This window comes from Synchiropus splendidus, chromosome 1, assembly GCF_027744825.2.
Source record: "Synchiropus splendidus isolate RoL2022-P1 chromosome 1, RoL_Sspl_1.0, whole genome shotgun sequence".
Taxonomy (NCBI): domain Eukaryota; kingdom Metazoa; phylum Chordata; class Actinopteri; order Syngnathiformes; family Callionymidae; genus Synchiropus; species Synchiropus splendidus.
Genome location: NC_071334.1, coordinates 23049208 through 23066321, shown reverse-complemented (window position 1 = coordinate 23066321; position 17114 = coordinate 23049208). Strand labels below are relative to the sequence as shown.

General features: G+C 41.7%; 1 protein-coding gene across 3 annotated transcripts in view; it reads left to right on the top strand.

The window, feature by feature from the left end:
* The window catches only part of nlgn1 (neuroligin 1), a 211653-nt gene that overhangs the window by 181028 nt on the left and 13511 nt on the right, over positions 1 to 17114 (top strand). For all 3 annotated transcript variants that reach the window (XM_053855132.1, XM_053855124.1, XM_053855116.1), the window contains one exon: positions 16183 to 16395. In XM_053855132.1, coding sequence (XP_053711107.1) covers positions 16183 to 16395 — 213 coding nt within the window. The remainder of the gene's footprint in view (positions 1 to 16182; positions 16396 to 17114) is intronic.

Here is a 17114-nt window from a genome sequence, read left to right as displayed (position 1 = left end):
TGGACCGGGTGCAAACACTAAAAGCATCCAGGGAGCCGTCTAATTGCACTTTTCCAGCAGATCATTAAGTGAAGATTGCATTCTGCCATCTGAGATTCGGAGAAAGAAAGAAATTAAAGACGGCTAAAGTTGAGAGAGGCTGAACATCAGAGGCTGGTAATTGGTCTAATGGTGAAGCCTGATCCCGTGATACCAGCTGACAAAAATTCAGGGATTTCTCAGTCCAGATTTGTGGCGCTGTGCTTCAACAGCTGTCTTTATGACATAATCCACTCCCTGGGCAAGTCAGCTGACGTCTTCATCCGGAGGTGTCACGCCTTTTGAAGGCATTTCAATCTCATCGATCCCCTGGTTTACTCCCGTATTTTTTTTTATTTTTTTATATGTCATTCGTTCCTTAATCTAACACCACAGATGGTTCGAAGGCTCAACCCCACTGACCTCTGGAGGTTTAGCTGGCAAATACAGTCTAATCCAGAGCTCCCTCCCTGTGTGCTGTGCAGCACGCGCCGCATTTAAAATCAACTCAGTGAGACAGAACCAATCTATGAGGGAAAACAAGACTATTTGTGAGCGAAGACTTTTCAGTTGAAGACTGAGGAGTGGATTATGTGCCTGCTCATCACATGTCGGGTCCAGCAGATGGCTCGCCTGCAGCCACAGGACCCACTGACAGAGCAGTCAAGAAAACAACCAGTTACATACCAGTTAGAGCGTACGACAAAATGTCAGGATGTCAAGTGACTGTCAGAGAAGTAAAGTGTGTGTGGGACAGAGCGTAAAGGGAAACAAAAAATAACTAAATCTTGTCCTCATCCGGCAGCGTTGTTTTTTTTTAAGATACATGTGTGGGTGTGATGCGTGCGTGTCTGTTGTTTGTGAGTGCACCAAAGTACAGATCATTGTATCTTTTAGATCTATGGCGGAGGCCTTGGCCGATATATCAAGCTGCCCAGCCCTTCATAGCCAGCCCTGGGGCCATATATTTCCTGCGCGTTCACCCTTCCTCGCTGTTCACATGCAGTGTTGAGGCACTGAGCGTCTGATGGTACCCACAGCAGCTATTACACACAAGCCTACAACTACACAAACACATTCAACAAACACACAGACGGCCACATGCGCCGGCTCCATTAGATGGCTGAAGAGCCCCCCATGTCCTCTTGTTGGAAAATGGGTTATTGAATCCATGTTTTTATGTTTTCAGCTATGGCAACGACAAAACACATCAGATAAGTGACCATCGATGACTAGTAAAAGACACGCGATGTGAGCCACTGTTCCTCTAATGACACTGCTGCTGCGCCATTAAAGCGGTTGCCACATCACCCTTGTCATTAAGATGAAAAAAGCAAAACACTTGTCTTCAAGAAAAAAATGTTATTTACGTTTCTTTTTATAAAAAAGATATATATGTCAATATAATATGGCCCCTTATGAGACATATTTTCCCACCCCTTAGGGTGGTCTAGAAATGCTGTCACGACAGAGCATCAGGTCAGACACCGATCACTGCCACCTGTTTTCTTAGTCATAAAAAACGTATGGAGTGATAACAGGATTCATGACAGAATATTCAATAGGACAGTGAAGGGTTGACGAATGAAACGATAGCGTCATTGTGTCTTTTGCATGACTCAACCTTTTCTATGGAAGCTTTTGTTCTCATGCCGAGTATCCTCTTCCTCTAGATCAGAGAAGATGTAAATGATCTTAACATCTTGACAGAAGAAAATAAATCAGCTTTGTTTGAGGTAACTTAAAAAAATAAAACCCTGTGGACGAAGAGCAGATAGGGATGATCAGAATCGGTGATGTCAACGGTTGAAATGGATTTATGCAGCGTGGGAAAGGAGTGACGGAGCAGGATTAAGCCGGAATTCCCATCAGAAGAACCCATTTTAATCGTGCTTCATTTGGCTGCGTCGACAAAGCCTCATTCCATCTGATAGAGGGTGCAGTAAAAAAAAAGAAAATCTGACTTTGCTTTTGTTGGACACTCCTTTGTCCTGCTCATTCAGTTCAGAGGTCTGTAGCCTTAACTCCAAAAGAGGCTTTCTGAACTAGCAAAAGCATATAATGATGTCATAAATCATCAAGTTTTGAATATTGCGCTGCTGAATTCAGAAACACCAGCATGCATTGACTGCAATACAATTACAGTCCAGCAACAGAATCGTCTGTACAGTTAGATGTTGCGGTGTGTATTGAATGCTTTTTTGAGTGAAATACAAACATGATTTGTTTGCAGTGGTTTGTGTGCAGGGGAAATTACTGTTGGACAAATAAGTGTTCAATAAAGTACTTGAAAGCAGTTAGTAAGGAAAAGTAACTAAGTAGTATCTTACCCTTAAAAGATAAATCAACATTTGAGATTGAGAGAACTTTTTTTTAAACAACTTGATTCTTGAAGAAGCGTTGCAGGTGTGAGCATCCATTTGAAGCCAACTGCCATTGTTAAAAGCGAATGAAAGAATTATATTTCTCAGGTTGAACGGGTTTAAAACGGGTTTGAGTGTTGTTCTTTATAATTCAGAAACAATGTAAGCAGACGTTGGTACTGTATTCCCTCCAGTTAAGGCCATCATCCTCGTCGGGGTATTGTCTTGGGGCGTTGTAGAATTGCGCATTTCGAGCCGTGGAGCTAAGCAGAAGAAGAAAACCAAAAAAAGAAAAGAAAAACCTCACTCCCACATTTATGTTTGCAATAAACTTGAGCTGCACTCGGATGGCGTCTGGAGCAGATTACCTCTCCGCCGTGCCGTGCTTGTGTGCCGAGTTTGGTTGTGCACATCTGTTTGCAGACATATGACAGATGAATAAAAGATGCCTCTGTTGACGGGCGATGATGAGATGGGTCATGCTTAATTAACATGTGAATATGGCGCCGAAGTGCTCCGTCGTTCAGAAGCGGCAGATGAAGTGTTAGATGCCTGATGAGCTCATCAACAATTGAGAACCCGAAGCTTTTGTCTCCCTCTTTCAAAGTGGGATAAAAGTTATGTGCAACCGAGATTTTCGCTGCTGTCAGAAAGCCGCATAATTCATTCAAATCCAAATGTGATGCCCAGAGACATTCTTGACGTTATACAAAATACAGTAGCGCCCAGGCTCGCGATAATCCACAATATTTAGCTATTCACATTATGATACGTGGCTGACAAGCCAGCCACTTCCTGGGGGTGAATTCAGTTCTTTAAATTTACATGGGCCTCCTGCTGATCTGCCTTTAGGCCCAGAAGGCGGTTTATCTTGTTTCAGTGGCGCTGCTGCATCTTTCTACTTGGACAAAGCTTCGGTTTCACTGACAACATGGTTTTATTAGATCTTCTGTTTTTATGTTTGAAGCATTTTGTGGAATTATGATTTAACGGAATCAAGCAGATTAGGTGTGGATTTCTTGTCTATCCTGCCTGAGTTAAGCTTCAGAAACACTCTCAGAAGTTTGGGATTCAATTTACATATTCATCAATTCATCGTCCTTGACGCACATTATTTTGTTTATTTCTGCGTCTGTTTATTCCTAGCATGAAAATAGATTTCCTTTACTGCCATCGTGGCTCTTCTTTCACAGATGGAGTCATGAGGCCCTGCTCCTTTTTTCTTATATCCCATTCATATATGACTTAGGAATATACATACCTCTATTGACCACGTGTCTCGTACTCTTGGTGCCTGAATAAAACCAAATGTTTATTTATATATTAAAGGAACATTTTAAATCGCTGTATTTTTGACGACACTGTTTCTACTGGGGCCCTCAAGCAGCACAATCAAAATTCATCCAGTCATCACCCTAGAATCTGTCGCCCAAACGCCGCATCCCTGCGGTGCCCCAAGGTTTTTTTTTTTTTTGACAGCCTGCCATACATTCAGTGAGAGCACGTCATTTGCGTTCATTTATTGCTAACAAGTATTTTTAATTGCTTCTTTAAAAGGTGCTGCATTTTTATTCTATGGTTTGCCTTTATATATAATGTAAATATACTACATTGAGATTGTTTTTCACCCGCGGCCACAGGTTAAACTATCTGTTTTCTGGTCTCACCTGGATAGTAGTCCAGCAGAACTGACTGCCATTTGTAGACAGCTCGGTTTGGCTGACACTTCACGTGTTGTGTTGCTACCCATCGAACCCATAATAGTTCGTCTGACTGCTCAGTAGAGGGCACAACAGCCACAGCTGTTGTGACTGCACTTGCATTAGTAGGTTGCTTGGTATTTAGTGTAGTTTGATTTATTGAGCAGAGACCATGTATGTCAGAATTAATCAGAGAGGAAAATAGCTTTGTAGCACATTAAAGCTCTCTGAGCCCATTTCCATACAGTATAGAAATCAATACAGGGCACGCGTACAAGTACATTACACAGTGAAAGTAGTGAGCGCTGTAGCTCAGTTGCTTGTTAATCTTTCTTTTTAAACTGGTATCCCGAAACAGAATCGGTTGGACAGCCCACACCAGGAAATGCATTTGACTACAACTGATCGATGTGAGACGCAAACAATCTGCGAATAATTCTCGGTTTTTGAGCGTGAAATATAACACTAAAATAGAGGTTTGTTCACTTTGCAAATAATTCTGCCTCACAATCTCGATACAGGAAAGGAGAGCTTTTTACTTTTCAGGTTTCCTTTGTTAATGGCACACTCTCCCCGGGATTGCTTTCAGACCTTTTATGTGCTCTGTGAAGGCAGAAGCCATAAAAGCTTTCTCGTTTTGACTTTGTAGTATTTGTAGGTAGGAAGCAAACTACCCATTCAGACAGCGCGACATGAGACATCAGGGCAAAAATATTTCAGAGAGCAACTGTGGTCTATAGTCAAAATACAGAGCGACGTACGAACCCTGATACCCTCTGCCTTCATTTTATTTATTATTTTTCATTCTGCCCGTTTGCCATTGGAACTGCACACATGACATTGTTATTCATTGTACAGTTCATGCGTTAATACGCCCATACATTTTCATTATTTTTAATGAATATGAAATTGTCTGTGTACATGCAGCTGTTACATATTACAACACAAACTTTGATAAATGATCTTGATGTTGGAGCTGCACCGCAGGCTGGACAATCATGTTGTGTTAGCGGAAATTGAGGCAATGTCAGATCAAGTCAATCTATGGATTTAATTGTGCGTGCGTGTGTGTGTGTGTTGGTTTTATGCACGTCAGCATGCCTGTATCAGAGTGTGCATTCGTGTAAGGGTGTTTATTTGGTCGGTCCTGCTCAAGTGCTGGTGTAGAGGAGGTGGGCCCTTTGTCCTGCTGTCCTGTCGGTGATCGTGTCTGTCCTTGCATGTGTAAGTGCATGTGTGTGTTGGAGGCAGTGCAGGGGGTGCAATAATGAAGTGGATTATGAGTGGCCTGTGGTGTGATGAGCAGAAACAGATCGATAACTAGATTTATCTGCAGGCATCAGAATGCAGCAGCGAGAAGGGAGAGGTTGGACCATGAAATGACATTTTGATTGTGGAGAATTGAAGGTTGTGGTTGACCCAAAAGGAGAAACCCACAAGTTTGAACCAAAGTATTGATTCTGGAACACATTTAAGTATTCACCATTGCTAACAGATACAGAGACAAGGGGGGAAAGGGAGGGGTTGGTCATTGGGGAAGGTCATCACATGCTCTGTTTCCTGACCAAACAAATGGTTTTGATCAAAAGGACTTCTCCAGGACTTCACAAATCAGACCTTCTATTCGCTTGCTCCAGGATTCATTTGTCAACAGATGTTTCAGCACTACTCAGAGGCGAGTTTTTCTCCTTCCATGCTGTAGTGGACCTTTGATTAAGCAGTGGATTTTGTGTTCTGGGCTTTGGATTATCCAAAACACCACCACCACATTTAAGGTTCTTATGGTCCCATCTAAGTCATGAGTTTGTGACCTTTTCTGACTTTTAATATATTGCTTCAAATGTGCAGAGTTTTTATTTGAATCATGACATAGTTCAAGTTTCTGTGTGGGCCTCTGTGATGGACTGGGAACAAGTGAAAAAGAAAACGTGTTCATGGATGGAATCGAATGACAAATTCAACAGCAAACCTTTGAACCAAATTAAAGATGAAAAGAAAACAAATGAAGGACATTGAACTGTTTCATAATAACAATTATAGGTGCTGCCTAATGATCTCAACGGGAATATAAAAGCATCAAAAAATCTTTGCATGACTGCGTTCAGCAATTCCTCCTGACCTCAGAGACGCAATGTTTTACTCTTTCACGTATAGGAACCGGGTTATTGAAAAGGCAGGCAACATATTTCAACAACAGTTTCACTTCCTCTTGCTTATGTGTACAAATCTGTGCGATTGAGCTTTCAAGTTGAAACTCGTCTCCAGCATGACTCAGAGAGAGATAATCCTCTCCTTGCCGGGCTTTTTCTTACTCCTTGTATTCCCCTGTAATCCCAGATGTACGCCAAGAAGGATTTTCAACAGACAGAGGTAACAATACAGATCCGACGGCGGCAATAGCGGGAATGAAAACTTAACTTGATGATGAAACCAATGAACAACTCTGGTAGTTTTGTCAGTGGTTAGAGCTTCATTTATCTTTACACTTGAAGATTTGGGGTTCTTATCAGGACATGAAATAAGTGGTGATTTGAAACTCCTGCTGAAAGCCAAATGTCTCGCTGCAATGTTGGATGTATTTCTGGTCCAAACCAAAGTTAGGATCGACAGGTTTGTAGAAGAGATGTACCCAGCCTGTACATTTGTCATTCCTTGCTCAGTTGATGTCCAGGAGTCACTGTCGCTTCTACTTCCAGAGATGATGTGTGTGGAACTAGCTTTCCCAGATAGTTGACCAGCAGGGAATCAAACCTATCCTGACTCCTCTGCTCTTGGTTTGATGTCATTGGGATGTGTGTGGGTTTCTTTGCCTTCTTTTTCTACATTCTATTTGTACTTGTGTACTTGTGTGATTTATTGGTTTTTGTTTTTGTATGCTGATGCAATCTTGTTAAACTTTGGTGAATGTCTTTACTTCATGGAAAAAAAAAACCAAATTGTTTGTGTCAGGAGCATCACGATAGATCAAGCCATTTTGATTTCGCAGCTGAAGTAACATTTGCTGTCAAGTCCCAAGTTGTAAAGGTCAGACCGTAATAAAAACGATGTAACACTGTTTACATCAGGCACAACAATACTAACCTTTCCTTTGACTCAAATAAATATCCTAACATAAGTGGGAAAATACGAATGTTCCATCTGGACCAGTAACCTTTCCTTTCCCACTACATATCTACGTGTGTGTGAGTGCATGTGTGCGCTTGCAATGCTTCCTCTGTCTGTGAGAACATTTGAACGTATCAACCGAAGAAGAAGCACGGAGATAGAGTGTGTGCCAGGATGTCAGGAGCTGTCGGAAAACTGACACGGGGGCGTACACAAGTGCACACACATTCGGGCATCGTGCGCGTCTGCAGAGAACAGATAGTGTGGCCTGTTTGTGACTGCAGACACAGAGACGACCTGACTGCGACATCACTTCCTGTCTCCTCATTAGGTAGAGTGAAGGCTGACACCGGGAGGGGCAAAACACGAGGGAGAGGAAATGATACTATTAAACCTTTTGACCTACTTGAGAACGGTGTTGAGTCGAGTCAGAGTCAGAGAGAACCGTTGCTGATGTGAAAAAGTACATACATCTGTACAAACGGTCGATCCGTGCTTGGTTCATTTTGCTGCGAAGTGTGCGTTTTCTCAGGATGGTGTGTATGCGTCCTGGTGCACTCTTTTCAGGTTGCATGTCGATGGCCCCTCTGACAAGCTTGTGACAGATTGTTTTGTTTTATTATGCTCATTTAAATTGAAGCACTTGCATGTTTCCCTCCTTTAGATTTTGGTACTTTTTGTCCACCTATGAACAAATGTTTCTGTATTGGTCGATACACCATCAAACAGACTTTTACCATATTGAACTGTACATTGATCAGTTTCTGGGGGACTTTTATTGATCATTAGCCTTAAAGCTCTGTCTAATAACATCAATGGTATATTTTATTTGTTGAGTCAAGGGCTTCTAACATTCAACCCCCTGAATCATATGTCTAACATAAAGGCACTAAGCAGCTTATACTACTCTTGGAAAAGAGATCCATGTCTGAAAGGATCCAGACTTGCTCCCATGCAGTGAGGGTCAGACTTGAAGGAGCTCTGTCGTTGGAATTTTGTTATTTCTTCTTTCTTTGCTTTTTCAAAGAGCAAGTGTTAAGTTGGCACATAATCTTTCATGGAAAACCATTTCGGGATGAGTCACAAAATGCTTTGCAGTGAAATGAACCAATGTGATACAACAGAGTAAAATAGAATTGTGGTACAAATGTTGCATACTAATTTGTCATCATAACCACTGCACCACAATTGGCCTCTGGCCTATAGGCATCAGACTACAACTCTGTTCGTCTGAAGCAGGCCGAATGAGACGTGTGTGACAGGAGTAGTCTCAAGAGAGGACACTCAGTGCTGAGTAAAAGTCAGTGCCTTTAAAAAAAAAAGGAAAAGAAGCCTCCACAGAACATTCAATAACAGCAGAAGAAAAAGAACTGAAACACTCACAAAAAGGAAGCTGGATGTGCTGGGCAACTCAGAAAACAAAGAGAAACATGACTATAAGCATGGGGAAACAAAATAGTCTGATCAAGGCAGGATAAAAAACATAAATTCAACCATCATCCTCCCTTTATTGCCTCTTGGATTCGCTGGTGGATGGAGCCTGTAGCAGAGAACTGAACATGTCGCAAGCCTGTTGCGGTGTAAATGTATGGTAGACGTTCATGAACACAAGCAGATCATTCAGGGACACCAATTCACTCCTGTAGATAGAATTATAAACAGTTATTTATTTTTGTTATTTATTGAACATGTCACCGATTCAGGTTGGTTTTAGCACTAAATAATTTTCTAGCTATATATTTTACTGTCTTTTAAACTGTTCTGCGTATTGATTGCTCAGTTATTTTAAGAGTCATGTTTTCCATGTTTTTTTGACGTGGGCATAACTGGGGTAACTAGTGGAGACGCATGCAAGCACAGGAAGAACTTGCAATAAGTAGCCAGATTGCCGCAAGCAGGAATCAACTCCTCTGCTTCCTGTGAGGCTGCTGCAATAGCCAGTACCTACCTTGCTGCTGCTTACAAACATTTGTAATGTGAAATTTAATGTGCAAGCAATAACCTGTAAAAATGGAAAATGCAAAAATTATTTGAACAGGGGTGAGGAAAAAAATTAATGACCTGAAGACATGAAATACTTGGATTATGTTCACGGCCAATACTGGGAAAGTGTCAAAATAAAGAGTGTAGATCGGAATTCTACCGATTTTGGAGTGAGAAACTGCTTTCTCCATAGGGTCTTTGTTGAAAATTAATAACCAAAAGTGTTTCGATTTAAATAAAAAAAACACCCTTCCATTGTATGAACTTAAATTACAGTGTTACTAGCATTTTGATTGTAGTGTCAAGATTCTGAATTCAAGGCTTCTGATGTAATTTCAAATGTCAAGGTTTGAATATCTTCTTTCTATCCTGTGGTTTTGCCTACCTTCTTAAGCACCAGCATATTGGTTTGATTTCTTTCTTCCCCCGCTTGTGGATGGCTGTCCAGCATGACGCCGCGTGTCTCATTCAGAAATTATTTGTCGCTATGTACAGGCATGTCAGAACAAGAAATTTGCCCTGGTCAAAAAACTGCGATAAATACTGCTAACCATTCTTAAGCACTAGAGTGAGCGAACCTAAAGGGAACTTAAATATTTTACATTAGAAGGTTAAGCAGGGAACCTCAATCTGATATTCATATCACGTCTAGTCGACAAGTGACAGGGTCGGTGAGAGTGCTGAATATGGGCTTTCCTTGATGCCAAAGTGTGGCATTATTATTTCATCTGCTCTGCTTGTATCCATATTCCTGCCTCCATCTTTATTTATTACCAGCGGACAGCAGCAACCATTTTACTTCTGACGCAGATCTGTTTTCCTCAAATCCACTTTCTGTGTCCTTCTTCCGCAGCACCTCCCACTCAGCTTTTCTCACATTGTCAGGGACCTCGCACTTTTTCAGTGTAATGACACACGCACTCGCACACGCTGCTTTTTGAAACCCTCTCATTCCGACTTCCTAGCTGAGTTTCTTAAAAGCCCCTCCAGCCTCCTTTAACTTTATTCAACAATCCCATTTCAACACCAACGCCCACTTGTGAACGGGATTAACAGAAATTCATTTAATCAGGTGATTTAAAATTCATATACGAGCCAAGCTCTAAAGACTCATTTGTTTTGTAGGAGTTTTGCCCCATGCACAGCTTTTGATTTATTTCTTTGAAATATTATATGAAGTTCTGGATGTGGAGGAGAAGGACGTCAGCCACCTCTTACTGTCGCTGTATGTTGGCGGGCAGCAGAATATAGATGCCATAATTCATGCGGTGACCTCAAGATATTGTCAGAGATTTTTGTGCCAGTTGTTAGCATGATATTGTTCAAACCTTTGTTGATCTGATTCATGAAGCTCAACTTTCACTCCTCATAAGAAAACTACTGAAGTGTTGCACCTTGTGAGTCCAGGTGAGTCCAAGCCCTGAGCAGTCTGAGCGTCATGCTATAGTGCTGGGGGTTGTTATGTTATAACTCATTGTCATATATACCGTCAATGTTTACGTCTCTGACTTGTTATTTGCTAAATAATAACTTCATATCTTCTTTTGCTGGTGGCAGCAAAATGGAAGGATTAATTAGGCACCAGCGCCGAAACAATCTGAACCCTTGTTGTCAGCACATGTGGTTGGCGCTGACTCAGCGCACAAGTCTGCTTCTGGTGGACTAAAATAAGTCAGCGCGAGAGATGAGGAGCCTGGTGTGGCATCCGGATATAACGGAAGAGCCTTATCTTCATTGACATCTCCAGAAAAGGCCTTGTTTATTTTACCTCAGTTTCCTCCTGCGTTCATTTGTCGCTCTGTCAAGCCATTAACTTTTCTAATCTTCTGTCTCCACATCGAACCTGCTTCTCTGATAAAGACCGTCAGACATTTTTCTAATTAGCACCTTGTTACGCATGAACATGTCAAGGAAGGCTGCAGCTCCAATAACAGTTGAATGGCATCCTCACCCACACAGGAGTCGCCCCCTCCTTTTCCTACTTGCTCCCCCAGTGGGAGGTGGGGAAGGGGGGTGGGTCTGTTTCAGTGTGTCCTGCAGGCAGATCTGTTCGGGCAGCCAAACAAATTAACACGTGTTTGTGTTTGTGTGCAACAAGAAATATGAACGGCAGCTCATTTCATTCGCAGAATTGATGGCGTAATTTGATTTAGCAGGGGACGGACGAAGGGGGAGGCGGGGTGGGGGTGTTTGATGGAGGATGTAGGGAAGGAAGTGGAGAAGGTAGATAACGCAGACGGAGAGTGATGGATGAATGAAAGCATGGGGGACGAGATTGAGGAAGAGATAGCCCTGTTCTGATCCCATAAAATGACTGGTTAGAATATTGATCAGTTTCTGTGTTGGTGGGTGTCTAGTTTGCATGCAGCAGCCTGCCACTTCTTCTCGATGGTGACAAACTTTCAATTGATCTATTCGATATTTAAAAATATATTTATCCCACTAAAAAGATTTTTTTTTAAAATCTGGTAGTTGCGCTGCTTGCTAGAGTCTCTTCTCAATCTCCTCTAATTCCTGGCATCATGACTCAGAGCGAGAACAGAGAGAGGATTAAGGTGTTCAGACCAAGAGTCTACTGCAGAGGATCTGACGATACAGGTTATGTACAAAACTCTTTCCTCCAGCTATCTGGTTCTGGTTGGGGGGAGATAGCAGGAATAATATTTCACAACCTGTATCTCAGGTTTTCCTCTGTATTGTCGCCAGAGGAAGCTGAGCGGCTGTGACTCTCGACACAGTGATCATGGGCGTTTGAGACAGATATGCACAATAGAAGGGATTTGCCTTAAACGATGTAAGCACTCCTTCAATGTAGGGATCTACATTCATCCCTCTGCTGTATCAAATATATTTATCTTACTTTGCTACTGTTGGCACCGTTCCTTCATCCCAAATAAACGTAATCTCTCTACGGATGTTTAAGCTGTGAGTGAATTCACTCAACATATATAAAAAAAACAGCTCAAATCAGTGGTTTAAAGCCGCGAGTCATTTTGATCTGTGTGAAGATGAAGTGTGCTTGTTTGAAGGGTCATGCTACATCCTTCCCTGGTAGATGCATGTATCAAAGTGGGCAGACAGGCTTTTATCAGGCTGTCAGAAAGGGGACACGATCATCACGTGTAGAGATGGAACGGCTTTAAAAGCCTGCATTTTAAATAATATGTCACACTTTTCATCCTGGAATTGGAACAAAGGAAGGCAGAGTATGAGTAATTGGATACCATAAAAAACACTTCCGCTCACTGAGAGCGAGATGGTTGACGTGAATTCCATTTTTCGCCTGTGATCTGAACACCAACCTTCGCAAGTGAAGCCCACTTGTAGCATGACTATTTGACTGAACGTGGGGGTGCTATTATATGTGTTGCAACCCACTGCATGAAGTCCAGAAGCTTATGCTGCGCAGTTTTTGAAGCTTCATTAAGGCAACAAGCACATTCTGCTCTCCAAGAGCTGGAAAGTGTGTCAAAAATATTCCAGGAATTATCACTCACACCTTCAAAGCTTAAACCAGAGCGCCACAAAATCTCTTTTTCTTGGCAGTTTTTTATTTTATTTTTTATCCTGCCTCCGTTGCTTTTATAACTGTAAAAAAAGAGTGTTTTAGATGGTGTCATTTGTTCCATAAAAAATGCAATTCTGACTCAAGTGAAACTCATTGACCATGGTGAAAAAAAACAAAAACAAAACAAAAACGACAAAGCGCATTCTGAGGTCATGTCTTTTTTTTGTGACAGTCACTTTATTTCTGACCATATGACAGAATTGTCTATCCAATGCTCAATTGGAGCCTGAGTTTGAGGTGAGGGAATCTGAAATACCAACACCAAGATGCTACTGTGCTGGTGCTTGATGTTAGCGTGTGTTCATAAGTGAGTGTGTGTGTGTGTGCTTGAGTTGCGTGAGTGATGCTCTGCCCTGTTGCCCCACCACTGCTGGCACAATAATTGCTCCTCCTGCCTCTCTCTTTGTGAGTGCCAGCCCGTCCCTGCACTGCAGCTAAATTGAATCAATTAAAATCTTTCTTGGAGAAGGCTGCTGCTGCTTCCACATGATTAGTCTTTGATCAAAAACACACAAATAAATGAAGAAGCCAGTGGGAAGGGAATAGAAAAGAAATGAACTCAATTAAACAGCCTGGCTGCAGAATGTGCCTCTCCTTGTGTGTGCGCACAGGAGTGTGTGAGTGTGTGCGTGTGCACATTAAACAGCTGCAATGGTTAAGCACCCTTCAGCGAGCTATATTATACATACATTATGATTGTGATAGTGGCACAATCAAATGTGAGTCTCATTCATTCATGTGTGATGTGCAATAAAAATGCATATGCTTTTCTAATGCAGTTATTGTAATGAAACTGCCCTGATAATAACTCTTCATCTGTATTCTCCAGGGATGAGGCTTGTGAAGTAGCACAGTCGTGACGGACCGGGTTTTCAGCTACTTTCATACACAGGGCTTAAAATGGGCAGCAGTCGCCGGCAGTTTCTTTATTTTTAGTTCTTTTTTCATTTATTTATTTTTATAAAATCATTGGATAAATAACAAATAATGTTTTTGTCTGATCGTGTAAGTAAACCAGATGAAGTGAATCAATGAAAAAATTACAGCGCAGCAACTTCGACTGACGTTGATAGTGAGAGTTAGAACCCCTTCTCCTTCTCTGTCATTCATATCCCTTCACAGCATCATTGCTATAGGTGTTAGTAAGGCACACGCACAGTCTTTTGACGTGTCTGTGCTTCTTACTCCCTGCTGAGTGTAAGAGTTGTAATAATGGTTCACGACAACGCGCCTTTTTCCAGAAATATGAGACAGTGGTGATTATTTGAGTGTATGAGGGTGGACACATGTTTGTCACACCACCTTTGTGAGGACCTCTCACAAAGGTGTCCATCATTTCCCCAGCCTCTCACCCTTAACCTAACCATCCAAAACACCTTAACCACGAGTCGTAACCAAACCTAATGACCAAGTTACTGTGAAGCCCTCATCCTCAAATTGAGGCTTAACCATGTTGAGTCGGATGAAAGGGCCCCACAAGCAGTGAATTTTCCAAAATTGGACTTGGAGAGATATGTTTAAACACACACACACACACACGGTCTACTTCCATGTCATATGTGAGGGTGAGACTGACGTGAGGAGTGCAGGAGAAATTGTGTTTTTCATTTTGCATTAGCAGTGAGGAAGGTGCTGGTGCGGTGGCGGGGGTTGGAAGCAGGGACGGACATGGAATTGCTCTAAAGAAAAGGCCACGGCTATGAATATATTTGTGCTTTCATTCCTCACTTACAGTAGGTATCCACGCGGCAACACCGAGTCACCCTGAGTGGCTTTTATGTCTGAGGGAATAAGCGCATGGATTTATGGTGAAAATGGGAAGCAGGGAGGATGGAGTCGATGATGATGTCATTCAGAAGAGATTACCTGCATGTCGTGATAAAAGACTTTAGCTTTCCATTTCTTTGTTGTGATGTTGGCTGCATATAAAGATGGATGTGCGTATTTTCTGGAGGACAGTGATGGCATTGTTTTCCAGATTGTGCAGAGATGAAACTTGGAACTGATTCCCAAATGTATTCTTCTTCAAGACAGTGACCTCTGGAGTCTTGTCTGTTTTAGTCAGAGCTGTCTGGTGGTCAGAATGATCATTTGTGTAATTCTCTTTAATGAAAACCACGCGACTAATGTCCCCTCTTTAGTGCTCATTCGCTGACATTTCTGTGTCTTCTCTCGACAGTTTAATGAGGTTCAACTCACAGCCAATGGATAGTGGAGTAAATAAAACAGTTAGGACATTAATAGATAGGGAACCACTGACATATACAACATTCTGTGCAAAAAGTATGAATAGATTAAGACTATTCTGATGCCTAGTATTGTATACATTAAGTTATTCCCATGAGGAGAGTATCACTAGTGGGTTCATCTCTCGCATGGTCAGGTGGGAGACCACCCATAACCAATGTATGCAGTACATCTGGAGATGGAGACATGAGGACTCATTAGTTCATGGAGATAAAGTAGATCGGAATATTACATATTATGGGAGCCAGAACTGAGTGCATCAGAATCGCTGAGTCCATCTGAAGCAACATGGCTTCTTCTTCTATTACTGTTTTTCACCTTCTTAGTTAAAGGTTTTGGAGCAATATTACAATATTGATATGTTTTCAAAAGCATGATGTGTATGATTGAGACTTTGTTTACTGTTTTTTGATGCACTCATCCAGATTAAATACAGTGTCTCATGAATTGGAAAAAAAAAAGCTAGCAAGGAGATAGTCACAGCACAAACAAAGCTCCTTTCATGTGGAATCTATTCTCCCCCAGAAAGTGGTGTTGGGTAACATTCTGTCTGTGTTCTATTTAGCACAAGTACATTTTAAGTGGCTCTTCGGGGTAATAGGATTTGTTAGTGCAGCACATTTTAAACAGCCCGGCGTGTTGGTTTTGCTTCTGCAGTGACAAATTGGCTCATTATCTCACGGCAGGTATTTTTTAATTAAAAAGACAGAACGAAAATACATGAAAAATGAATGTTGTGTCCTGTGCAATTTTGAGCTTTCAGTTGGGGAAAACTCAATGAACTGCGGAGCTTTAGAAATGCTTTTAAATTTATGAGAAATAAAATGCATTCCAAACGATATTGGAAGCAAAGGTGAATTATGTTTGTGTGGAAGGAATTGAATGTAAAACGGCCCCAGGAGTTCATGTGGCACTGATGACCTAAATGTCATGCACTGAATTCTGGATAAATTATAGCTCCATGTTGGAAACATATATATATATATATATATATATATATATATATATATATATATATATATATATATATATATATATATGCACATATCTGCTGCTCACACTTTAAATCAGATCAAGTTGTGAAAAGTGAAAATGAAATTGTTTTTGAAGGGGGTTTAGGACGGTTGTCTCACAAGATAAACACCTTTTTTGTGATGGCAAAGGGCTCACGGCTGTCTCGCTGTGTTGTGTCTCACAGGTTTCCTGAGTACAGGTGACCAGGCAGCCAAGGGGAATTATGGTCTGTTGGATCAGATCCAGGCTCTTCGCTGGACGAGTGAAAACATCGCAGCCTTCGGCGGGGATCCATTACGTATCACTGTGTTTGGCTCGGGAGCAGGAGCGTCATGTGTAAACCTGCTCACGCTGTCTCACTACTCAGAAGGCAACCGCTGGAGCAACTCCACCAAAGGTAACAGTGCCCAGTCGCTGGGGATTTCAATGACTGATCTTTGTGAGAATATGTGGGCAGCACATTTACATGTGCTTCCAACACAGACAGCTTTGCACACTCTCTCACTATAGATACTGTTGCTTACCTACCGTCAAGTTGCAGCAACATGTCACCATTATTGACTGTAGTTGTTGATCAAATAGAACGAGAAATTTGAGTCTTGAGTTTCAAGGTGATACATATCATGTCACGACTCGTGCCTGTTAACTGTCAACGTTGCTGAAGCCTGTGGTAGTTCACACACAGTACAGCATAACAACTGACATTAAAGTATAGTCAACCTTGGTTTTATGCAGATTTTAAGTACGAGTAGGAAGTGTAAACACATTTTTCACTGGGGATACTGAAAAAAATGCTCTGGTGACATGGGATGTCTGGGTACTTCGTAACAAACCAGACAGTCCATTTCAGTCCCTTTTATATCCAAGGCCCTGTTGGCCATGGGAGAGTTTCAGTTCTTTCATCCTTTTGCAAGACCGAGAAGGATTAAACATGGCCCACTACAATAAAACAGCAGGATATAGGTTTTGTGTGTAGATTTAACATGAGGCTGATTTAGTGGCATGTGTCCAGTCAATATGTAAAACTAGTAAGTGAATTAAACAACATGAAATCTACTGACCGAACATCCCATTGACAGAGCAGCCTGTCCATTAAACTACATAAAGCACCATAGA